This window comes from Leopardus geoffroyi, chromosome B3, assembly GCF_018350155.1.
Source record: "Leopardus geoffroyi isolate Oge1 chromosome B3, O.geoffroyi_Oge1_pat1.0, whole genome shotgun sequence".
NCBI classification, from domain to species: Eukaryota; Metazoa; Chordata; class Mammalia; order Carnivora; family Felidae; genus Leopardus; species Leopardus geoffroyi.
Window position 1 is genome coordinate 39,956,143 of NC_059337.1, and position 25,147 is coordinate 39,981,289.

The 25,147-nt window shown below is 52.7% G+C and overlaps 1 protein-coding gene across 6 annotated transcripts in view; it reads left to right on the top strand.

The window, feature by feature from the left end:
• Positions 1-25,147, top strand: part of IGDCC3 (immunoglobulin superfamily DCC subclass member 3) — a 42,679-nt gene that overhangs the window by 10,748 nt on the left and 6,784 nt on the right. For 5 of the 6 annotated variants that reach the window (XM_045449413.1, XM_045449411.1, XM_045449412.1 and 2 more), the window contains exons 3-5: positions 22,891-23,035; positions 23,387-23,517; positions 23,953-24,090. In XM_045449413.1, coding sequence (XP_045305369.1) covers positions 22,891-23,035; positions 23,387-23,517; positions 23,953-24,090 — 414 coding nt within the window. Of the gene's footprint in view, positions 1-21,877; positions 21,950-22,890; positions 23,036-23,386; positions 23,518-23,952; positions 24,091-25,147 lie in introns of those variants that run through there. The other variant, XM_045449416.1, reaches the window with a different exon arrangement.

Genomic DNA, 25,147 nt, shown 5'->3' on the forward strand with positions numbered 1-25,147 from the left:
CCTTCAAAAAATTAGAATGGAACAGAAGGGCACCCAGGATGGAAAACCAAAGAGCTCACTGTTGTCTTTGTTTAAACAGGACCAAGTGATTCCAAAAGTGTCTGCCTTGTGTAAATAACCTATGGCACCCTAAGATTCTCTGGCCATAGCCTTGCTGCAATAAGGAATGTAGACATCAGTAGTGTGTGTATGTGTGTGTGTGTGTGTGTGTGTGGCCACCTGGAGCTGTGTGGGTACCTGAGCATACAGGTGCGTGCCTGAAGGATGTGCATGGGGCCCAAGATTGGGGTCTATCTCTTCTCTAAGGGCTTTGCTGTGGGAATCCCACTTCCCTTGGACATTGTGGCCAGACTGGAAGGCGAGAGTGGACAGGACAGGACAGGTGCAGGGCAGGAGGTAGTGGTAGCCAATTTGTAGGTCCTGTGAAGACTGATACTTACCCAGCTGACTGAAGTGAGAGAAGAGGGAGGCAAGTCCTGGGTCATTGGTGGAGGGTGAGGGCTTACCTTATGGGCGTGCGGTCACAGCTATAGCACCTTGGGAGCCTACACCGTGTTCTTATTTATTCATTAGGTAGGTGCCAGCAATCTGGCTGCGATAGAGCCTGCTGGCCTGTGCTGCTCCTTACCCCCACAAAGCACTGCTCTTTGATTTCTGGGCTTGTTCCCCTGGCCCCCAGCTTTGTCCAGCCTGCTCCAAGAAATGCTCGCTCTTTGTGATGGCCCTCAAATATAAGGGAAGGACAGAAAACAGATGGGAGCAGCCCCAGTGGCTTCCTGAGGAGGGGTGCCTGGACACGTGATATCGGGACCAGTGAAGGTGGGAAGGCCGGGGTTGAGCAAAGGTGGTTGGCCAGACCCCAGGCCCCAGGGAGATGGAGGGAGTTGGAGAGTGTAGGCTTAATAGCAGCCAGACAGCCACCTGATTCAGGCCCAGGGAGGGAAATTGGATGCAAAGGGCTCACATCCCAGCTTCTCCCACCCACTTTTGTCTATCTCATCTCTGGATCTTGGTTCAGTGCCCTTTGACACTCTTCCACAAACTGCCCTCCGCCTCTGCCTTCTTGTGAGGCCACACCTAGGGTCTTTGTCTTTATCACCCCTCAGCCCTTGCTTCTTCTGCCCTGTCCTTTCTCCAACTCCTCTCTCTATTCTGTCCTTCTTCCTGCCTCTTTCTCCAATTGTGGCAATTCCTGTGTCCACCATCCCCTGCTGTGCTGGGAGAGAGATCCCTCTGTTAGGTGAGCGCAGGCCTGGGCACAGAACAAAGATAGGAAGAGGAGAGGCTGAGAGGATGAGGTTCGAAGATGACCCCAAAGGAAAGGGGTCCATGGCCTCCCCAGCAAGCCAGAGCCCCCCTGGGGGCAGACCTTCCCTGGGAGGAATCTGAGAACACTGGCCCCTGCTTGGGGCCTGTCTCTGAGCCCGGACACTGACCACGGTGGGTGGTGGGGGCAGCCCTAGGCTGCTCTCTGGAATGCTGGTGTTGGGTTGCAGTGCAGATGCGAGCAGTGATAATGGGCAGGAACTGGACTTTCTGGTCTGGCTGCTGCCCCAAGGCCATTGGAATGTGAGGGGGGACTAGCAAGAGGCTCCAGGGCCCTAGGGTGGGCAGACGGAGACCAGACCACCTAAATGGAGAGGAGGGGCAGACCACCGTGAGAGAGAACCAAGTCCTAGCTCTTTCACTGAGTTGCAGGCTACAGCAAAAGAACCCTTAAATTCCCAGCCTGGCTAGGACCTTGGCGGGCTTCCCAGCCTCCAGTGGGATCACAGGCATCCAGAGCAGTAAGACAAACTCTGGAGCTCATCTAGTCCAACCTTGTCGTTTTACAGACTTGAAAACTGAGTCCCCAAGGAGGTAACCTGCCCAAGGACATGGCTCGTCCTCCAGCCTGGGCAGGTTAGAGGACCTCTTGGGTGTGTCATACCTCTCGCCTTCCCAGGTGCCTCTCTAGTTGGGGAAGGGAGGGATCTTTTTATATGCTCCTCCCCAAGGGGAAACTGGTACACATATATGTATATTTCTGTTTTTCTTGCGTCCTGCCCTGCCCCAGGCTTTATCTGCAGTTGTAGTTCTGGATGTGAGCGTTAACCAGCAAACCTTGGGTGTGGGCTCCTGACATCCATGGTATATTTCAGGGGCCTCCAGGTTTCCAAAGCACATTGAGCGCTGAGCTGAGTGATTTGAGGGCTGCCTATGTGCTGGCACTTGTGGTGAACTAACTAGTAGAAGTATTGCTAGTAATTTGGGGGCTGTGCTGTGCTGAGTCCTTTATGTATTAACTTACTTAATTCCCACAACATTTGCATTAATAGGTATTACTAGTCCTATGTTACAGATAAGTAAACAGAAGGCCAGAATGGTTAATTAACTTGCTCAAGGGCACACAGTAAGTAAGGAAGCTGGGATTTAAACCCAGGTCTCCCTGACACAAAGTTCAATGGCCTGAGGATCCTTAGAGGGGACTAGAGTCCCTTGAGAATATAATCAGAATTAATGCCTCAGAAATAGAGCTGGGTACTAGGGCACATACAGGGTGGAGGCAAGGAGTGTTGGGAGCAGAGAACAGCTTTGAACCCTGGCCAAAGTGGGAGCCACTTCCAGGTGGGCCAGGCGGGGCTCCATGGCCCCCACCCCCAGTGGCTGCTGGAGGCCCATGGTGTGGTGGGCCAGTTAGGCTGTGAGGCTCTGTTGCCCCAGATTGTCTGGGGCAGGGTGCAGGGTGCAGGGTACAGGTTCCTGTAGGGAAAGGAAGTTGGGAGGGTGCTGGGGCTGCTGGCAGTGGAGGTGGGAATTGCCTCTTCCCGAGGAGGAAAGACAAGTTACCCTCCCCCGTGGGGCCCCCTCAGCTCCCTTTCCCTTTCTTGTTTCCGCATAATGACGCTGATTGCTCCACATCTGTCATAATTACTCTTTGTTTGAAAATTCAGAACAAATCACAGGAGAGGAACTGGTGTGGCTAGAGAAGGATCTGTCTCCCCAGGGGTCCTGTTGGAGGGGGGGAGGAGGAGTAGAGAAGAGCCATAATCAGCCTCCAGGAGCCAGGCTGCTGATTGTCCTTGTGCTGTCCCCTTGCTTGGGCAAGGTGGCCTAAAGCCTCATGGAGTTCCACTGCCATCCCGCTCCCCAACCCAAGGCTGCGGCCCCTGCCTGCTGTGGTGGCTAGGGGAATCTGCCCCCACCCCAGCCGGGAGGAGGGGTCTGCGTCTGGGCCCCTGCCCTCCTGGCCTGAGGAACAATGGGTTGGATGGCAGGCTTTCCGCGGCAGGCTTCTTGGTAACCCGAGCAGCACAGCAGGAGGGGCAGGCTGTGCCAGCTACAAGGGTGCAGGGGACCTTACAGGCAAGGGGAGTGGGACAGTTGTTGCTGGGGTCCTTGGATCAGGGCGGGCAGGTCTTGGGGTGATAGCCAGGAACAGGGGACGGGTACTTCCAGGAAGCACAAAGCCAGATCCTCTTGGGAATCCAGCAGCGGCCCTGGGCACTCAATGCTTCCTCATAACAACTCTCTGGCAACCTGCCTTCCGCTGAGTTCTGGTTCCTGCTCCTCCTCCCCAGCCTATAGGCTCTTGGTTTGGGGAGGCTGGTAACTCCTGGGGCATGTGCTCTGGCCTGTGGCCCTGCCTGTCATGGGCATGTCCTTTCCCAACCTAGCCCCTTCCCACCTGGGATTGTGCCTGCCAAAGACTGCACAATTTTGTGGGGAGAAGTCAAGGACAACCTAGAATTCGGCCCCAGACCCCACCTGTAATAACACTCCACTTGCTCTTGCCATGGGACCGTGGTGGGACTACAGACACACCCTGGAGCTGGAGGAGCTCCAGTGACAAAGAGCTGGAGCCAGTGACAGATGCAGATAGATGTGCACTGAGGCCTGGCTCTGGGTTCAAGCTTTCTTCTTTCTCTTAAAGCTGCTGGGCCTCAGTTTGTCTTTGTGGGAAAGGGGAGGGAGCACTACCCTGTCTGGTCTTTGAAGGGGAGAGAATGGGTAGGATCCAGGCATTTGTGGAGTGTAGGGTCCTGCCCTCCCTCCCCATCCACCAAAGGAGGCACCCTTTATTCAGGCTTTAGTGGGCTTTGGTGTCAGCAAGGCAGAGGAGCTGGCGGGAAGGCAGAGATCTGAAGACAGGGCCCCACAGGAGGTGCCTGGTTTGGACTGGTTTGGAGGGGACACCTCCCGGCCCCACTGCTGATTGAGGGTCATGGAACATGCTTGGAGTGCTTGGATCCACTCAGACACCATTCTCCTTACTTCCGTGCCCTCCCTGGATCCCACCTCCAGCTTTTAAAATCTAAGTGTTCAACTCATCCCGGTGTGACTTTGGACCCATCAGTTCCTTGGCCTCAGTTTCCTCATAGGTGGAAGGTGGTGTGACAAGCACCAGATTAAAAGATTCCTCAAGTCCCTTCTCACTTCTGAGGCTCGCAGACACTGACTTGATTTTGTCTTGCACAGCGTCCCTCCTCCCAACCCTTCCCCTCCGTGCTCCTCTCCAGGCTCGCCCCAGTTCTCTCCTCCACCTCCCTCTCGCTAGGGCCCTTCCGGCGCGCCAGGCCTGGCCGCCTCCATTTTTAAACGTCAGGATCAAAGTTTGGCAGAAAAACTCTCTGGCCGTTCTCCCCAGCTCCTGCCTAGCCCCCCACCCCCACCCCTACCCCCTCGCTCCTGGCCGCGCACGTGTCCCAAGACTCTGGACTGCGGGCCGTCCCAGCAAAGTTCCCGAGGCGCGCGCGCGCTCCAGGAGCCCGGCCGCGCGCAGGGACCGGCTCCCCGCCTCGCCTCGCCTCGCCTCGGGACGAGCGCAGTGTCACGAGAGGAGGAGGGACGTCCCCACCCCGGGCGCTCAGCTTCTCGCCCACGCCGGGCCGGGCGGGCGGCAGAATCAATGTGCATTCAATTAACCCCGCGCCGCGCAGTCGCCGGCTGCCGAGGCACAGTGCCCGATGTGTCTGTGTGGGTGTGAGTGAGGACATGCGTGCGGGTGCAAGTGTGAGCGTACGTTGTCTGTGAGTGTGAGGGCACTCTCGCTTTCAGGACCCGGTGCCTCGGGCCGCTACCCGCCCTCCCCCCTCGCACTGGGCTGCCGTGGCCAGGATGGGAAGGGACATTTGACTTGGTAACTTGGGAACTCGCCCCTACCAACTTGGAGCCTGGAACTGGTCTGGGGCGTGACAATGGAGAATGGTGGAAGTCTGGAGGTTCCCCGCACCTCCTCCCCATCATCTTGGGGTTTTAACCAGGGATTTTTGACAAGGAGCTAGAGCTAGACAAAAGTTTGTGGGCAAATCTTTAAACGGGCCAGTTCTAGGAGGGAAAGGAAGCAGAGGCGGTCCCAGAGCCTTTGCAGAAGGGCGGACTTGAACACAGGGATGCGTGCTTGGTACCCTGACAGTGCTTGGGGGTGTTTGCACCCCAGGGTAGACAGGAATGGGGAGTGGGTCAGCTCTCCGGGTGTTGCTCATTCACACTCACTCTACTTTCCACTCTCCCCCAGCCTCCCACCTTGTTTCTCATAGGACTGCTGTGGGAACTGAGGCCCAGAAAAGGCCTTGCCCCAAGTCCTCGGTGTACACAGCTGGGACACAAGGGGTCTGATGTTCTTTCCAACATGCTGATTGGCCAAACAGGATTTGGGCTCTAATTCAGAGCCAAGATCTTAGGAAACTGAAATCCAGTGTTTGGCTTGTGATAAACAATTCTTGGATCTTTTTCTGCCACCTTCACATCTGGTTTGTTTTTTCCTCAAATCTCCTTTGGGGTCACTGTTTTGTCCCTTACATTCTGGCTTATATGGAATGTCCCCCTCTTTTCTGCAATAATTCTATTCACCCTAACTTTTTGAAGTCCCTTATAATTGTATTTCAAACCTCAAGCACCTTAGAGAAGCCCTAATTTAGTCTCCCTCGCAGATTGGGTTAGAATATTCTTGATTCCATTATGTCAGATCACCAGTCATATCACATAGAATAAGCCTCACGATTGAGCCTATTTGATATTCCTGCTCTCCTGTGTTTCTGGTTTTGCTTCTCAAATCAGTCATTTTCCCACCAAACTGTGACAAAAATCAGAATCATTGCAAGCAAGCTGGCAAGTGTACCATGGATGGGATCAAGGCTTTCCTGAAATAAAACGATGCAGTGTTTAGTACATCAATTAAAGAAGCATTCATGGGGCTGTTTGCCCAGCTTTGTGTTTTGGAGGTGGGAGGAATTAGGAGACGTTCCTGTCCATTCTGGGACGGTGAGTATATAGCTTGTCCCTCCCACTGGTCTACAAACTCTTTGAGGGGAGGGACTAGCTCCTCTGTGCATCCTTAGTGCTGAGCACAGTGCTTGGCCTAGAGTTGGTGCCCAATGAGGGTGAAAGACTGGGGAGCCACAGATACATGAAATGGGAGGCTAGGAATACCTCCTGCCTGCTAGGAGTCACTTATCCTCTGGGGCCCAACAGCCAGGGTTGGAGGAGGACAGATAAAGTTAAATCAGGGATTATTCCTCCAGAGCCTAAAGATGTGGTTTTGCCTAAGCCATTCTCCACTACCTTCTGAGTCCCTCTCATCAGGAGGTGAGAGTGGTCCTGTCTGCATCTGTGTCCTATGTCTCCCGTCCCAACCTCTTCTGGTCTTAAAGGACACCCCTATCTCCCCCTTCTGTTCCCTTCCTTGAAACATCCAACTTCTAAGATCCCACCGCTTGCCACCTAGGGGAAGTGAGAGAGACCCAGGTGCTACTACTTAGTGCGACTCGGAAGAGCTTGGCCTGGCAAGTTCACACCTTGGTCTTGCCACCACAGGAGAGGTGGCTACCAGGTACTGGGTACTTGGTCCTCGGTCACCTGAGGGTGGGACACCCTCCCAGGCAAGCTGGAGAAAGTCCCAGGATGCCAGACCAGTGGCTTTACTCCCAAAAGAGCTAACAGGCCATGCCAGGTTCTCTGCTAACCAGCATCCTTCTGCTGTCCAGCTTCCTGTGCTTCCCCTTTGGAAGAGCTCTCCCTGCATGTACATGCCAACCTTTCTGTTATCTTGAAAAGTCAGAACCATGATAACAAAGTCCTTGTGAATATTCACATGTGGGAATGGATAAGGGGAAAAAGGCACACTGTCATTATTATACTCATTATCTTTCTATCAGAAGTCTCACCCGTGGAGCGTTATTTTTAAAGTTGCTACGGTGTTTGGTTTGGGGAAAGAAGAGATGTGACGAGAAATAGGCTTCCTTTAAAAGCACTTTTTCAGTTAAAAGTATTGAGTCTCTAATTTGGGCCTGGAGGCTCCTCTCACTTTTTGAATAGTGGATCATTTTCCAAAGTATAATTTATCTGGGGATTAGACATTCAGGCATTCTGACTGAAATCTGGGCAAACCATAAAGGCACACGTATAGGGATAATTATATTTGTAGTTTCTGTTTGAATGGTCATTTTAGTCTTTTAAAATGAAGCTAGTGGCCTGTATAGCATTAGAATGATGTTTGATCTGCTAACTACTTTTTTTTCCCCCCTTTCAAGTTTTTATTTAAATTCCAGTTAGTTAACTGGTATTAACTGCCTTTTGTTTCCTTGGATAAGTCCTTTTTTCCCTCTAGATCAGGGGACTTGAAGCATCATTCCTTAGAGTCCCTGGGTCTGTGGAGGGGGCACAGAGGCTGGAGGTGGGGAAGGGGGGGGCAGATTGGTGGGGCTTCAGGCCTCCCACATTGACCCCATCCACAGCAGCTCTGCTTTATCTTCTTGTTGTTTTGAAGTTCTCTAAATCAATTAACTAGGCAGATCAACTAACTAGGCAGATTGGCCTAAGCAGGGAGTAGTTCAACAGCAGCAGGTGCTGTGGTGCCTAGCAAGCTTAGTTCTAGAGCCTTAAGCAGAAAAAATAGGACTTTAACATAAAGATTTAGGAGAATTATAAAGAAAAACATTCTGACCACATCCAAGGGGATGACCAGGGTTAGATTAAACCTTGATTCAGGATTGTGTCAGAAAAACAGTGAGCTATGCTTAGATTTTCCTCTCCTTTAAAAGCATGCTTTTCATGTATCCCTGTTACAGCTAGCACTTGTTAACGTTAAATAGGGTTGGTGGGTCAGAGCAAAGAACAGTTTTGACTCAACAAGTGTTTTTCATTCTTTAATTTTATTCTCAAATAAGTGGATGAATGGGTAAGTAGATGGTTGGTTCTGTTAAAGAGTCTGGCTGTGGGCTGCCTATAATGAATTCATAATCTAGTTTATAGTCTATTTTATAATCTAGACAATTAGAAAAGACTGCAGCCTCAGAAGGAGCTCTATGATATGCACCAAATGAGTGGTGCTAACTGGTTCAGCCCAATAGCCTACTGTTGATCAGGGCAATGGACCGGACCCTTTTATCATTTGATAAGCCTGATAGGACATCGAAGCATGTGTATAACATTCTTCCTTCAAGAAAGAGTCTCAGGGGCGCCTGGGTGGCGCAGTCGGTTAAGCGTCCGACTTCAGCCAGGTCACGATCTCGCGGTCCGCGAGTTCGAGCCCCGCGTCAGGCTCTGGGCTGATGGCTCAGAGCCTGGAGCCTGTTTCCGATTCTGTGTCTCCCTCTCTCTCTGCACCTCCCCCGTTCATGCTCTGTCTCTCTCTGTCCCAAAAATAAATAAACGTTGGAAATTTAAAAAAAAAAAAAAAAAAAAAGAAAGAGTCTAAGATCCCATCAGAAGGGATGAGGAAGTATGTGCTTCCAGGAAAAGGAAATGTGGAATTGAGGGATATTAAAACAGCTCATTTCTCCTATCAACAAATCTCAAAGAGCATCTATCTATCTTGTACCTACTTGCCTCTGAGCTAAGGACTCAGGGATAGAAAGATAAGACATTTCCTGATGTTGAAGGATATAATTTTCTGCTCCCTCCCCACTAAAAAAAAACCCCACCTTACTTGGTGGTGATGGTAAAGAGAAGGAAGCCTGATAGAGCCCACCGGCATCTGTTGAATGCCTCAATAGCATGCTCATCTGCTTGCCCATCTGCATGGTCATTTCCTTTAGTCCTGATTTCCCAGCTGAGTTACCTTATATCCTTATACCTAAAACATGGGGGAGATTGCCTGAGGCAAGTAGGGTTTCTGATGTTGAGTGGGTTTCCTTGCGGCTGTAACTGCAGTCTTAACCCATCAGCCCACCACTCTCCCTGACTCAGAACAGTAGCCTCCTTGCACGGGGCACTCTGTCCGGACCCCAGGGCCTGGTTTTGCAGACCCTCTATAATTCGGACCTGTCCTTTCCAACCATTTCCCTCTTCCTCCCTGAAGAGGCCAGTCCCTCCATCAGTCCAGGCTCCCCACAGGCTCCCCACAGCTCATCTCCCTTCCCATTCTCTCCGGAGTCTTCCTCTCGCGCCTCCTGTAATCGTCTCTCCAGCCACCGCCCCGAAATTCCCCAGCCCTGTGGGTTGATGGCACACAGCTGGGCACCGAGGTGCGGAAATAGCGGCTCCCTCGACACTTGTCTCACGCGTTCCCAACGACGTCTAATCAGGTTGGTGGGCGCAGGGCCGAGCCTGGTTTTCGGGGCTGGGCGAGCCCAGGAGGCGCCCTGAGAACCTGCGGGTGGAGAAGGCAGGTGAGGAGCGGGTGGTGGGGCGGGAGGGAGCCTGGGGCAGTTGCACCCTCCCGGCTTCCTCAGTTTCCCCCGCGGCCGCAGGGGCCGGGCCCAGCTTGGGGAATTTGCGCCGCCGGGGTGGGGGTGGGGGTGGGGGGCGGTGGGAGGAGGCGGCGGGAAATGGTGCCTCGCTCGCCCCAGCGACATCAAACCCTCGTTTGGCGTGTGAGGACAATGGCTGTCTTATTTTCTCCATTCGCCGCGCACAATGCCGGATTCTCTCATTCACCCGCGGCGGTGCGAGCGAGGTAATTAGCCAGCGCCATTCAGCGCGGACACTACCGCTATGCGGGGGGGCGAGGGCGCCCGCCCCGCGGGGATTAGCGGCGGGTCGGGGTGTGCAGCTGCGGCCACTTCAAAGGGGCCCGGCGGCCCGGCCGGCTGTGGGAACCGGCGCTGCCTCCCGCGGGAGCCGCCCGCCCGCTCGGCCCCGCGGCCGCTGAGCGGGACCCCGCGCTCCTCCCGACCCGGCCCTCGCCCGCCGGCCGGGGGCCTGCCCGCGCCCCGAGCTCGGCGGCCGCTGTCGCTCCCCATCACACTGCCACTTTCATCAGGACCTCGAGGGCTTCTTTCTTTCCAGTCCCGGGAGTCAGAGGGCACGGGGCGGGGAGGAGGGGGGAGGAGCGAGGGGGATGGGAGCTTGACACAAAGCTCTGACCTCCGAGGAGAGGAGCAGATGGTCCCACTTACTCCTGCCGCCGGGAGAGAGCTGCTCTCAGGGCCTCAGGCTCGGGGCGCTGACCCCGCCCGCCATCCCGGGGACTGAGCTGGGGGCCCCCGCGGGGGCCGGGCTCTCGCACGTTCGTCCATCCGCCCGCTGCCCACTCTGCGCCTCTCCTGGTGGCATCGGAGTCACACGTCCTGGACCAGCCGGCCTCGAACAAGGCTTGAGGGGGGTGGGGTGGGGGCTTGGGGGCCAGGCTGGGCTGAGAATCTGCCCTTGTGGGATGCTGGAGCCTTAGGAAAGATCAGATTCTCAAGAACCTGCCAGACCTGGGGTTCCCAATCCTGACTGTGCATTTGAGACACCCTGGTGAGCTTTAATGGAGATACAGATTCCTGAGCATCACGCCAGACCAAAGGATCTGAATCTCTCTGGCGGTGGTGTACAGAAATCTGCATTGTTACCCAGCCTCCTAAGTTATTCTGATACACGGCCCAGTGCCAGAACGGTGGCCAGTCTAACTGACTCGTTTTCATCGGAGAAATTGAGACTCAGGTAGGGGAGTAACTTGCCCAAGAACAGACACTGGATTGTAGTGGGGTAAGGGACTTGGGTGGAAGGGAAGATGATGGGGAAGGACCCCCCCCAAAACCATATGCCCCTTAAAGTCAACATTCAGGAAATAGTTTATGAGGAATTATTATTTACCTAGTATTTGTTCTAGGTGCTCGAGGTAGAAAGGTACAGCAGGCCATTCTTAGTAAGGGACTCCTAGGCTAGTAAGTAGATTGATGTGTGAACAATGGATTCTAATACAGTCCAATAAGGACAAGGAGAGAGGCACAATTAATTCTGCCTCCTTTGGGGGATGTGGAGAATGGGGGTGCTGGTAAGAGAGAGAGGATCAAAAAGTTCCAGGCAGAGGGGACAGCAGAATGCAAAGAAATAGCAGTGTGAGCATCTATCATATATCCAGGGAAGGCAACCTTGTCTGACATGGTCAGAGTACAAACCACATGAAGGCAGAATGAGCTGGCATCTGAGGCTAGAAAGAGCAAACAGGACCTAATAGTGAAGACCTTGAATGCCGTCTCAAGGAGAGTGCTTTGATTCAAGGCAATGGAGAACCACCAAAGGTGTTTGATGATCATATTGGATGTTTAGGAAGACAATTATGGCTTCAGTATGAGGGAAGAAGAGGAGGGAGTGGGGAGGCTATCACAGAAACAACGGAGAGTGCTCAGAGCCTAAGCCAAGTGGTATGCAAAAGAGATCATACACCTGGGTTTGGTGACCAGTTTGTTGTGGGAGAGAGGGAGAAGGATGGGTCAGTAACCCCTGGGTTTGCTTGTAGCTTGGGCAGCTGGTGCATGTTGTGCCATTAGTAAGAGAGGGAGAGGAAGAGGTTAGGGGTGGGTGTGGTGAGGCCTTTGAATGTATGGGAAAGCTTTGGAAACCCTCTCTGGAAGATGGTTCCCAGGGCTTTGGAAAACCTCTGACAACTGGAGGGCGGTAGTGGGGTTCCCCACATAAGTCTATTTCCAAGAATTGGGAGCCCCATAGCAACCAAGAAACTCTATGATCCTCCTAGGGAGTGTAGGCCTCCCTCTTCCCCAAACAGATGAGGCTTATTCTGGAGTATTGTTGGGGTGGAGGGCCTACAGGCCTTAATCTCCTGTGGTTTGGTTTTGAGCCACCAGGGATTCTGCAGAGTCATGAAACATAAAAACAGCATCAGATCAAGGTTTGAGAATAGGAGAAGGGCCTTCCATGGATGCAGAGGAGACCACTTTACCCAGTGTTATCCTAGAATGTTAATGTTGGTGTGGACCTTAGAGATTATCTTGTCTATCCTGCGCCACTCACATTTCACAGATGAGAAAACCAAGGTTGGAATCGAAAGGTCACATAAGGAGTTTGTGACAGAGCCAAGCATGATCCCAGGTCACCTGTCCACTACCTGACCCCTGCAGTATTAGTCCCTACAAAACCTAATATATGGCTCTGGAAATTTAGGGGAAGTATCTGTTTTTGTTGAGTTGTCCTCATGGTCATGTGAAAGCAATTTACTTAATAGCTCCAGCCTGGGCTGCCTAACCAGACGCCCTTCCGGGAGGTGAGAGAGATCCGGTGTCTTGACCAGAACGACGGGAAGTTAAGGATGTTGTGGGACTGGGCAGGTTTACATAAGGAAGATTGGTGACCCTGACACGGGCAGAGACGTGCAGTCTGTGGAGAGGGGCTCTGCTGGGCCTGGATATTCTCAAATGTAAGGCAGAGAGCGATTCCCCAGTTGGCTCCTAGCCCCTGACTCTGTACCCCTGGCTAGCACTTGGAAGCAAATGTGCCTCAAAGGCTGAAGCTGCATAAGCCTTTATAACTTGTCCAACTCAACTTCCTAATTTTACAGAAGAGGAAACAGAGGTCCAGAGAGGGGCTTTGGTTTTATCAAGATCATACATCCAGTTATGACAGGTCTGAGTCTGTCTCACAACTTCCCCTCCTTTTAGCACTTCCTCCCCCTGCCCCTCACCCCACGAAAGCCACTAGTATTTCACAGTGCCTTGCCCTCCTGCCCCAAATCAGGAAAATAAATTACTCCTCTATCTTCTAAGGCCCAACCCTCTCAAGGCCCTACAGTTCCGTGTCCTAGATTGCTGATTTGGAAATGCTCAGGGAAGAGCTACTCTGGGACGAGCACCTGTGTTCACAGAACTTAGGAAGCATGTGTGGGCTCCATGACCATTAGTGGGGTGATAACCCCACTTATCAAGGTGCTTATCTGCATTAGTTATATTCTGTGAAACCTGCCCCCAAGCCCTGGGGGAGTACCATTAGCATGGAGCCTGCTGGACCCTGGCGTCTCTGAATGCATGTAGGCATGGTGCTCATAAGGGTCTAGGATGCTGTGTGTCTCTGTGTTTTTCTGTAAGCGTGTCTGCAGGGATCATCAGTCCTGTTTGAGCAGCATTTGAATACGTGTGCCCATCCCACCCCAGTTCTGATGCAGAGAAAGAGCGCTGGGTGTGGAGTTAGGCCGCTCTGAGTTCAAATGTCTGCTTTAACATCACTAAGTGGCTGTGTTAATTAACCTCTCTGAGCCCCAGAACGGGTAGCAATCCCCACTTCTCGGGGTTATGCTAGCAAGTATAACATGTAACCTCTGACCATCAGAAGCTTCTGTAGGTCTGTTTTTCAGAGTGGTACTGTGATAGTACCTGAGATCCTGGCTCTGTGCTCTCACCCTTTTGATATTTCTTAGGAGCTTGGGTGGGGATATCTAAGGACAGGGCCTGTGGGATGGAAGGCATTTGCTCATAGGGTGCCAGAACAACCTGACACATTAGAAGTCAATAAGGATCTGTCGAATGCATGCTTAGAGTCCACTCAGTGGGTCTGCTGTGTAAACATGACAAATGACTATTTCCCAAACCAAAAACCAGGACACATCCTCTGATGTGATATTGCCTGATACATGGGATGAAAACAGGGCAAAATATTTGAATATGGCCTGCTTCTGAAAACCTAGCAGTGGGGTAGGGTAGGGTGGTCACATGGGGTGAGTGATACTTCCCTCTCCTTCCCCTTCCCTGAATGTGTCCGGGGCCACCAATGAAAGCAGTGGGCACACCCACCCAGTGGCATGTCCACCAAGCTGCATAAGGCAGACACTACCTGCCCCCCAGCACATACCCCCCCCAGGCACACATCATACCCTCTACTGAAGGCTGGAGGATGCAGAGAGGAGGAGCCTATGGCTTGATCTGGAGGAAGAACTGGAGCCCCCGAATTATGGGCAGAATAATTAGAAGTAGGGCTTTGAGAGGTTTTATTCTTCTTGGGTCATAAAAGCCCAGCCCAGAGGTGCAGAGAGCCCCAGATTGCCTCCCCTGCAGCTGTGCCTCGGGCCTTACAGTCCATTGGAATCAAAGATCAGGCCGTAAAGGTTCGATACTCTCCAGCCCTACAGCGGGCCAACAGCTGGATGCAGGGACTTTCCCAAGCTGAGCCTGGCCTCCCACTGCTCCCTACCTCTCCCCATCCAGGCCCCCCCATTTGTCAGAGGTGGCTGCCAGGGGGGAGGGGAGAAATGTGGATTTACGGCTACTGACTTGAAAGACAAAGTTGCCTTTTGTGTTAGAAATGGGGCTGGGGGGAGTGGTGAGCTGGTGTTGGGGTGGGAGGGGCTGGGGTTCAGAGCTGAGGCAGGGGGTAAGGGGCTTGAGGAGGCAGACAAAAGGATCCAGAGGCTTCTCAGAGCAGGGTCACCAGGCAAAGGCCCAGAGGAATCAATCACCCCCAGTGAAGCTTGAGCAGGGCTTCTGAGACCTTGCGGTCCTCTGGGGCTGTTTGTAAGCAGACACCATCCACCCACACCCATCCAACACCCAACCCCACAAAGCTCCCCCAAAACATACTCTTTGGATTCACAATCTTAATTCGACTCTCAGACTCCCCTTTGGAGGCCCAGGGAAGTAAATACAGGTCTCCTAAATTCATACTTTCTCCTACCCCAAGTGACAATGGCCAATCCGTGTGGGGCTTCTTCCCTAACAGAGCAAAAGTCGGGGGCAACGTGGGGACTGAGATAGTGAGGAGACAGGGACAGAGTGCTGAGGAAGGTGAGCCTGGGCCAGATAACCCTGAGGACAAGTCCAAGACTCCACTGGGGATTATGGCAAATCCCCAGCACTTGGGGATTCCTCCTTCCTTCCCATACACATTTAGAGATAGGACATTCATAAGCTTTGAGAAGTTTAAAGAGTGTTTGAGGTGCGACTTGGCTGGTCTCCCTGCCCTCCAGGGGTCACTCTGCCTGGTGGGTCTGGGTGGAGGCCAGAGTAGCCCTCGGGTGCCTGAGTTCAGCAGGTGCTTTAACTACACCTCAGAGAGCCACATCCATCCCCTGGAATGAGCCTGGCCAATAAAGGCATGAGTTTATGGGCTTCATAAACATTTTACTAGAGAAATCAAGGCCTCAATTACCCGATGGCTTCTTCCAGCTGACAGCTCACTATTGGGGCCTCTGTGGAGCCCCCAGGCAGAAGTGAGAAGAAGTTGGGCTTGGTTTGTATCTGGCTGCCCCCCTCCCCTGGCACTGATGCCCCCTCACCACACAGACCTTACAAATTCTGTCTTTATTCACTTCTCTGGAGGCTTTGAGGTCCTACCACTAACCCTCTGAGGGAAGATGGCTACCCTCTTGGGGAAGACTGCTTCTACCTCTCCCCCCCCATTCCCACTACACTCTTCCCTCTCAGTTCCCTTTAACTCAAGATTCTACTAATTTCCCTTAGCGATAGCTAGCAAGGATTTAACTATGTGCTAAGCACTTTACAAATATTTCACGTTGAATCCCCTAGTGCAGCAGCACTAGCGACATGAGCTATTCGTCCCTATTTTATAAGTGACAACATAGAGGTTCAGAGAGATTAAGTAACTTGCCCAAGGTCACACAGCTAAGAGTGGTGGTGTTGAGTTTTGAACCTGGTACTGTATGACTCCAGAGCCCACACCATTAACTGTCCCACTACCTCAAAAAGCTCTTAGCAACTATTTCCTCACTGGGAGCTAAAATCTTGCTGTGTGAGGCTTTCTCTGCCATGCAGTGTGATAGACCAAGGTATGATCAAATGTGGCCCTTGTGGTGAGGAAGCCAGCAGGGGCAATGCTAGGCTAATGAGGTATGAGGAAGGGGGCCTCTCGGCTGGGGCAGCAAGAGAGAAGGCAGCTGGGCATCTGAGGCCTTCTCTTGGACTTAGACCAGCAGTGTCCAATGGAATTTTCTGTGATGATGGAAATGGTCTATTGGTGCTGACCCATAATGTAGCCAGGAGCCTACTCTTGGGCACTTGAGAGGTAGTGAGTGAATCAGAGGAACTGAATTTTTGAATTTTGTTTAAATTTAATTTAAGTGTGGTTAGTGGCTACCATACTGGACAGCACAGGGGTGCTCACTACAGCTGATGGCTGAAATCTGCTCTAAGTCCTCAGACCATCCCCAGCGGGCTCTGGCCATTTCTAGACACCCCACTGTAAGGGGGACTTGCCTACCTAGAGCTTGGCTAAAGGCGGGTCTCCAGGCTCAAGGCATCTGAACATCATTCCACATCACAAATAACTGAAAGAGTTGACGGTGTTTTACCTCAGATGTTTCTCTCGAAACAACTCAGACCTCAAGTATTTGAAGGGCTGTTGTGTGAAGAACAAAATTTTTTATCTTCTAGAGCAGCTCTTTCCAGTGGAAATATAATGTGAGCCACATAGGTAATTTTAAATTTTCTAGGGGTCAGTCACACTTACCAAAAACAAACAAAAACCAGGTGACAGGGCCCTCTGGGTGGCTCAGTCGGTTGAGTGTCCGACTTCAACTTGGGTCATGATCTGGTGGTTCATGAGTTCGAGCCCTGCGCCGAGCTCTGTGCTAACACCTCAGACCCTGAAGCTTGCTTCGGATCTGTGTCTCCCTCTCTCTCTGCCCCTCCCCCACTCACACTCTGTCTCTCTCTCAAATCTAAATAAACATTAAAAAAAAAATTTTTTTTAACCAGGTGAAGTTAATTTTAATAACAAATTTTATTTTACTTGGTATATCTAAAATATTCCAACATACAATCATTATTTTTATTTTTAAATATTTATTTACTTTAAGCAATCTCTATGCTCAATGTGAGGCTTGAACTCATGACCTTGACTGCATGCTCCACTGACTGAGCCAGCCAGGTGCCCTAATGTAATCATGATTTTTAAATTATTAGGCTTTTGCATTTTTTTGAGCCAAGTCTTTAAAATGCAAAATATTATTTGCACTTGTAATAAATATTTTAAATTATTTATTCCTGTCGATTACAATTATTTGTCCAAGTTTTTTTGTTTGTTTTTAATATTTTATTTTTGAGAGAGCACAAGTGGGGGAGGGGCAGCAAGGGGGGGACAGAGGATTTGAAGCGGGCGCTGTGCCGACAGTAGCGAACCTGATGTGGGGCTTAAACTCAAAAACTGTGGAATCATGATCTGAGCTAAAGTCGGATGCTCAACCGACTGAGCCACCCAGGGGCCCCTGTAAGTTTTAAATTGTGGTAAAATACACATAAAATTTATTGTCTTAACCATGTTTCTAAGCGTACAGTTCAGCAACATGAAGTTCCTTCCTATTATTGTACAAACCATCCCTACCATCCACCGCTAGAATTCACCTTCCAAAAGTGAAACTCTATTCCCATTATATAACTGCCCATGTCCCTCTTACCCCAGCCCTGTGCAACCACCGCTCGACTTTCTGTCTGAGTTTGACCACTCTAAGTACCTCATGTAAGTGGAATCATACGGTGCTTGTCTTTTTGTGTCGGGCTTATTTCACTTAGCATAATGTTCTCAAAGTTTATCCGTGTAGTAGCCTGTGTCAGAATGTCCTTCCTTTTTAAGGCTGAGTAATGTTCCCTTGTGTGTATGTGTTTATCCACTCTCCACTGATGCACACTTGGCTGCTTCCACCTTTTACCTATTCTGAATAATGCTGTGGCACATGCAGGTATACAAATATCTCTTTAAGACCCTGCTTTTCATTCTTTTGGGTATATACCCAGAAGTAGAATTGCTGGGTGATATGATAATCCTATTTCTTTTTTGAAGAACCACCATACCGTTTTCCGTAACGGCTATGCCAGTTTACCTTCCCACCAACAGTACGCAAGGGTTCCGATTTCTCCACACGCTTGCCAACACTTGTTATCTTCTGTGGTTTGTTTTTGGTTTTGTCTCTGTTTTTGCTTTGACAGTAGCCATCCTAATGGGTGTGAGGTAGTATCTCATTAGGGTTTTGATTTGCATTTGTCTAATGCTTAGTGTCTTTTTATTTTATACTAAATCTTTGAAAACCAATGTGTATTTTTTACACTTCCATCCCATCTCAGTTTGGACTGGCCACATTTCCAGTGCTTAAAACCTGGCTCCTTGGGGCGCCTAGGTGGCGCAGTCGGTTAGGCGTCCGACTTCAGCCAGGTCACGATCTCGCGGTCCGTGAGTTCGAGCCCCGCATCAGGCTCTGGGCTGATGGCTCAGAGCCTGGAGCCTGTTTCCGATTCTGTGTCTCCCTCTCTCTCTGCCCCTCCCCCGTTCATGCTCTGTCTCTCTCTGTCCCAAAAATGAATAAATATTGAGAAAAAAAAATTAAAAAAAAATTTATTTATAAAACCTGGCTCCTATATTGGAAAATGTGAGTCTGGAGGGGACAGTTGGAGGCAGTGGGTAGAAGCAGAGGGGATTCAGGCAGGTCTGGAGTGTAAGGAAAAACATTACAATCACCTGAGCTGCCTGAGGAAGGGCTAGGCATCTGGGGCGTTCCTGATCCTAGCAGGAACGGATACAAGGAGGGGATTGCTGTGGTGGCCTTTGGAGGAATCTGTGGTTCGTGGTTGTTGCTCTTGAATGGCTGTGTGAGTGGTGGCAGTTGGTGCCTTTAGACTCCCTGTGCCACCGACTTCTGCAAACACTGTGTTTTGAACTCTCCATCCTAAAGTGCCACTGATCTGTTTGTCATCACACATGGGATAGGAGTGTGGCTATAGTCAAAGAGTGGGAGGCTGGGCTCCGGGGTTGCTGCCAGCTTCCTTCCCAGCACTTTGCCTCGACCCTTCCCTGCCCTGCAGCATCCCCCTGGAGCCTGTCTAATCAGATCCAGGCCTGACCTTGCTAGAGGTCCTGGACCAGGAGGAAAGTCCTCCCTCCCCTCCCTGAGCTGCTCTAGATCTGGCTCTCAGGAGATCCCCCCCGCCCCCGCCCTTGGGTAATTTATAGGGGGTGTCCAGGAGCCATTTCCTGCCTGTTCCTGCTCCCTTTCAGCCCCGGTGGATTGCTGGGCTCTCTCTGCCCATCTTTCCCCACTGTCTGGCTGTATCCATGATGGGGGCAGGGAGGAGCTGGGAGAGTCCCTCCCAGACTGCTTGGGGACAAAGGTGCTTTTTCCACAAAGTCCCCCAAACAGGCCTTTGTCTTCCCTGTCACTGTCTCCGGCCCTCACACTGAAAGGGCCCTCCAACCACTGCCCTGTACTCCCTCCCATTACCAGCTGGCAGTGAGGGACCCAAAACTATCCCTCCGTAGCCAAAAGCATCAACAGCCACAAGTTACAGCACCACTTTCACGTACACCAGCCACAGGCACAATACTGCCGACACCCGCCACACACAGTGTCTCCAGCTACAACAGTAGCCTGTGTATTCCATTACTAATCACCCAGTGGCCCCAGGAGGACTTGTTCAGGGCTCAGTATGCTCCGAGGTCCAGTCCTCAGGCCCATATGCCTATGGTTGCCCAGAGAGACATGATGAAGGACGTCTTCTCTCTGGCTCCATGGCCTGCTGGCATAAGCCAGGACAAAAACAAACTTGTGACCCAAACCTGTCCCACCCTGAGAGACTAGAGGAGGCCTAAGTGGCCCCTAGAAACTTTCTCTCACTTCTTAAAGAAAAAACATGTTGCCTGTGAACTAGGAGTGAATGGAAGATTGTGCATGTGAACAAGGGCCTATTTATGAAGGCAGCGGGAGTCAGAGCTGGAAGGGCCCTGAGAAGTACCTGTACCCCTTGACGGATGAGCAGACTGGTGCTCGGACACTGTCTACCCAGGGTCTCAAGGCAACCCCCTTGGACGTCTAAGGAATCCATAGGGCTGACCAGACCAAAGGGCTGGGTAGGAGTGAGGAAGGGGAGGCAAGAAGGAACCTCAGGAAGGGGTGCCTAGGTGTTTCCGTCGGTTAAGTGGTTGACTCTGGCTTTTAGCTCAGGTCATGATCTCATGGTTTGTGAGTTCGAGCCTCTGGTCAGGCTCTGAGTCTGCTTGGGATTTTTCTCTTCTCTCTCTGCCCCTCCCACCCCCCCCCCCCCAATAAATAAACGTAAAAAAAAAAAAAAGGAGCCTCAGGTAAAAAGGACCACCCCCTTCTATCACACCCTACTCCCCTAGACCACACCTGTGCAGCCAGCTGGGCTCCAAGGGATGGGACTGAGGAACCATCTCTGAAGCTCCCTACCCACCCCCCCCCCCCCAACTTGGAATACGGTGCCATCTCCCAACCAGTGAGAAGAGGCTGGTCTGTCCTGCAGTCCATTCCGGGCTTATGTGCCCTTGGAGAGTGAAAAAGTTGGAGATCTAAGGGACCCCGGCAGAGGGCCTAGGCCTCAGTGCCCCCTTCATAAAATGAAGGGGTTAGCTTCTAGATGAGTGTTTTTCAAGCACTTTTAAAGGCAAAGCTACCCTTCAAATGAAATGTTTGGCAGAATTGCAATGAAGCAAAGCTGACAGGTACAGCAAGGTGCTGCTCTGGTGGAAGGGAAACGTGGAGCCCTGGGCAGAGGGGGTGCAGCTGCATCCAAGGGGCCCCGGGGGACCCTTAGGAGTCCTGTTGGCCACCGTGTGAAGAAGAGTATTGGGCTGGCTTCTTACCTCTGACTGCTTCCTACTTGAGCATTCCTCTCAGGTACACATTCAACCCATGCTGTTGTCCTTGTATAGTTTTGAGGGGAGGAGGAGGGGGCAAGATGGTAGAGGCCAGACTTGTTCCATGTCTAGCGCCCCGAGAAGCAGCAGTCCTTCCCCTTGTGCTCTCAGGCCAGCCCCTCAGTCGAGGCTCCCCCGGGGAGCCCAGGCTGGGGGCTAGAAACACAAAAGGATTGGACTCCTTAATGAGGAGGCATCTGTAGTCAGCAGAGCCATTAGTCCCCGCCCCAGGTCCCTGGGGGGCTGCAAGCTCTTCTCCAGCTGGAGTGAGGAGGGGGAAGGTAGCGCCCCAGCTCCTGAATGGGCAGAGCCCAGGGCGCACAGACAGCAAATCCAGGAGCATAGGTGCCCCCTCCACTCCCTAGGCCTGCATCCAGCCCTGCCCTCCTGGAGGGTGAGGTCTGCAGGCAGCAGTGGGGATCCAGCAGTGACTTGGCCCCCTCCTACACGCTCCTGGGCTGACCTGCAGGTCCTTGGCCAAACATAGCCTTTGGCCTGAGAGAGGGCAGGCTGACCCTCTGGGGATCCTCTCACCAAGCCTGATGGGGACACCAGTTGGGATACTTGCCCCCACCTCCTGCTCTGAGGGCCTCCTTTATAAGACTTCTACCTTCGTGGGAATACATGAGATTATCTGCACAGTACCAGAATCACACACTAGCCACAGGAGCTGAGAGATACAAATCCCCATTCAAATCCAGCCATAGACACTCAGCCCACATCCATGGACACAGCCACATCCTCCCAGAGAAGACAGCTCTGCACACATGTGCAAGGAGCTGCTCACACCCATCAGCTGCACTCCCAGGAGGCCCTGAAAGAGGAGGAGGCAGGGCGGGGGATTTTTATGCATGTTTATATTTAATGAACCACATGCAAATGAGACGGAGACCGTGCCACAAAAGAGTCAGCCCCCAGAGACTCTGGGAAGAAGGGTACAAAGGCTCAGCCTTCTGGGGCTGCCCTGGAGTCCTGAACAAGCCGGTGGATTGAGGGGGCCCGAGATGGGGTGTGCCCACCCACACCAGGGAACCAGGGGCAGGAGCCAGGACAAGCTCCAGCGCCCAACCTGCGGTGGGGGGAGGGCTCCTTCTGGGAGGGGATGACTGTCCCAGTTGATGGAGTGCCGGAGGGGAGGGGCTGCCTGCCTGGACAGATGGTGAGCCGCCTTCCCGCACTTGAAGCAAAGTGGATTTTAATGAAATCGCAGCCCTGGTGCTGAAGCTGGGAACCCACGTGGGAGGGGTGCCTTCCCTGGGTTTACAGCGTGGGGTTGGGGCTGGGTGGGAGTGAGGGTGGGTAGACACACTTAACTAGCCTGAAATGGGGTGTGGGGTGCACCACAGCCCCTCTGTCCTGGGCTCTGCAGACCAGAGTTCAAGCAGTTCAGATCCCCAAAAGGTGGGGAGGGGGTGTCCCTGAATATTTATGACACATTGAAATGTAGATTGTAGGTCTGACAGTCTTCTGTGAAGCTTGTCACCTTGGATGGATATACCACTCTCTCGGGGTGCATCGAGAGACTGCAGAAGAACTGGAGACGGGGATGATGAGGAAAGGCAAAAGAGGCTGCTGGGCGTGGTCATAAAACCCGGGTTTATTGACTGGTGTCTCTGCTGGGTGACACTGGACTGTTTCCCCTCTCTAGCCTCAGGTTCCTCGTCCGTAAACCGTGCAGCATAATCCTCCAGCGTTGCATACCTTAGAGGGGGGTTATAAAAACAAATCTGGAAGCAGCTGAAAAAGTGGGGAGTGGGACTTGGGAACAGGGCTTTCTCTGACTGGCCTTTGTGGATCGTCAGCCCAAGATCGCCTTGTTTGAGGTCTGGCATCCAAGAATTTGTCCAGACCTTTCTCAGAGTGTTGCAGCCCTATGCCGCCCTGTACAGGGAGATGCTTCCCAGGGTAGGAGGCAGGGTAAGTGACGAGGTGTCCCCCACGCTGTTGCCCTGCGTCTACCAGCTCCAGGAAAACTCCATGACCCTCGGCAGTGAGTTCCAGGGCTCCAGGAAATAGGACTATGACCCACACACCAATACTCTTTCCCCTCGCACCTTGGCCATATGCCTCTTCCATACACGCATCCCTGTGTTTCCCCAGCCATGTCCGACTTCCACGTGCATCCTCAGGCCACCGTGGGAGAGGAGGGCGGTGTGGCCCGCTTCCAGTGCCAAATCCACGGGCTGCCCAAACCCCTAATCACGTGGGAGAAGAACAGAGTCCCCATTGACACGGACAATGAGAGGTGAGCCACACGAGGGAAAGCTGGAGGGAAGACGGGGAGGCAGGCCCAGTGTCTGGGATCTGAGGGACCTCATGCAGCCTCTGGGCTGGTGCTGTGTGGAGATTAAGTATCCACGTGGCTGGCAGGGCCCAGATTTGATGCTCGGTGAATTTATTTTTAGAGACTGCGTGTGGCTAGAATTGTGGTGCATCCACCTGCCAGAGTCCCAGCTTGTGTGTGTGATGACGATGGTGATGACAGTGTTGATCTCGGGACAGCACCTGCAGACTGGGCCGTGATGTCAGTGTCCATGTGGCCGACGATGGTGACGGTGGTTGTGCTGGTGGTTGACTGTGCCCTTTGCTCCAACAGGTACACATTGCTGCCCAAGGGGGTCCTGCAGATCACAGGACTTCGGGCTGAGGACAGTGGTGTCTTCCACTGCGTAGCCTCGAACATTGCCAGTGTCCGGGTCAGCCACGGGGCCAGGCTCACCGTGTCAGGTGAGGCTCTTTTGCTCTGCCTAGTTCTGCCCCTAACTGCCTCCTGACTTCTCACTCTCCAGTCAGTCCCGCTTCAACTGACCCCTGGAGACTTATCAGCCAGGTGTATGTAGAGCACCTGCTAAGCACAAAGCTCTGTGTTCCTTGTGGTGAAGGTTCAGAAGGAATGAGGCCTGCTCTCTGGCTCAGCTCTACCAGGGGAAGCCCATCCTCTGTTTAACCCGGGGGCTCTCCCATTGCCAGAGGCCCTGGCAAGGCTGGGTGAGGAGGGGTGGATGTGTGCCATGCCCTGGGGCCCCTGGCATCTTCTCTCTGCCCACAGGACCTGGTTTCTGGGCTGGATCTTGTTGCCCATTCCCCATGTCCTGGGTTGTGGGTGGGATGAGGTGGGAAGGGTCACAGCTGAAGTGAAGAAACATGGCATCTTCCTCTCAGGCTCAGGCTCCGGGGCCTACAAGGAGCCAATGATACTCGTGGGGCCTGAGAACCTCACCCTGACAGTGCACCAGACTGCGGTGCTTGAGTGTGTCGCCACGGGCAACCCGCGCCCCATTGTGTCCTGGAGCCGCCTGGGTGAGCCTCATCCTATAGCCCCAGCCTCTCCCACCCTATCCCACCCTCTGGGAGGGCGGTCTCATCACCCAGCTGTGGGGGGGGGGGGGACTTTGAATCCTGTTTGTTCTCCATGGGGGTCTGTGCTCTCTGGGGCCTTACGGAGGGGCTAAGTTTCCCTCTCCTTGGCAGGACTGGGGAGGGTGGCCTGCCCACCACATTCTCCCTCCCCCTGCGAGGATGGCTTAGCTCCCTGGGTTACCTCATCCAGTCCCCAGCAGTCCTGCGCTGTTCCCGCCTCCAGGCTCCTCTCTCAGTGGCATCAGGCTCTCCAGAACCCCTCAGCAGCGTTCTTTCCCCAGGTTCTTTTCCCTCCTGTGTGTCCCTGCCTTCTATATCCCGGTTATATTCCCCAGTGGTGCAACTCCAAACCCCTCCAAGTCTCAGCCAGTTGTCACACCCTGTCTCTGGGCCCCCCAGTCTCTAGCCTGGCCCCCTAAATCCCCAGCCTAAATCCCTAGGCAGCTGAAGGAGAGAAATGAAAGGGTGCAGATGGGCCCACATTGTCTGAGTGGAAAGGTCACTAGGGGAAGGAGAGTCTGGAGGGGATGGGGTGGGGTCGCATTCACAAGGAGACTGTGCCACATTGTAGCAGCTGAGTGATTGGGGAAGGAGGGGGCAGCAGGCAGGATAATGGAGTAGATTTCACCACTTCAGGGACTGAATGGGGAGCTGTCTCCTTGCATTCTGACTGTGCTAATCTGATCCTGGGGTGAGGGCGAGGGGGGGGGAAGGGCCCAGTCCCTGGGAGAGGCTGGAAAGAGTGGCCTCACCATTAGGAGGAGCCCATAGGCACTGCAAGGACCATCTGGCCCAACATTTCCCAAAGCATGATCTGCAGGGAGGAAATAATGGCTTGGTGGTCTAACATCTCACAAGTTCGGGAAACAGATTTAACCAGGTCTCTTTGCTGTGGGACTTCTCAGAGGCTTTATATTAAAGGGCAATGTGACAGTCCATGAGTAGAATGAAAATTTGAGCATGGAATTTTTTTCAGGAGAGACAAACCAGGCTGAGA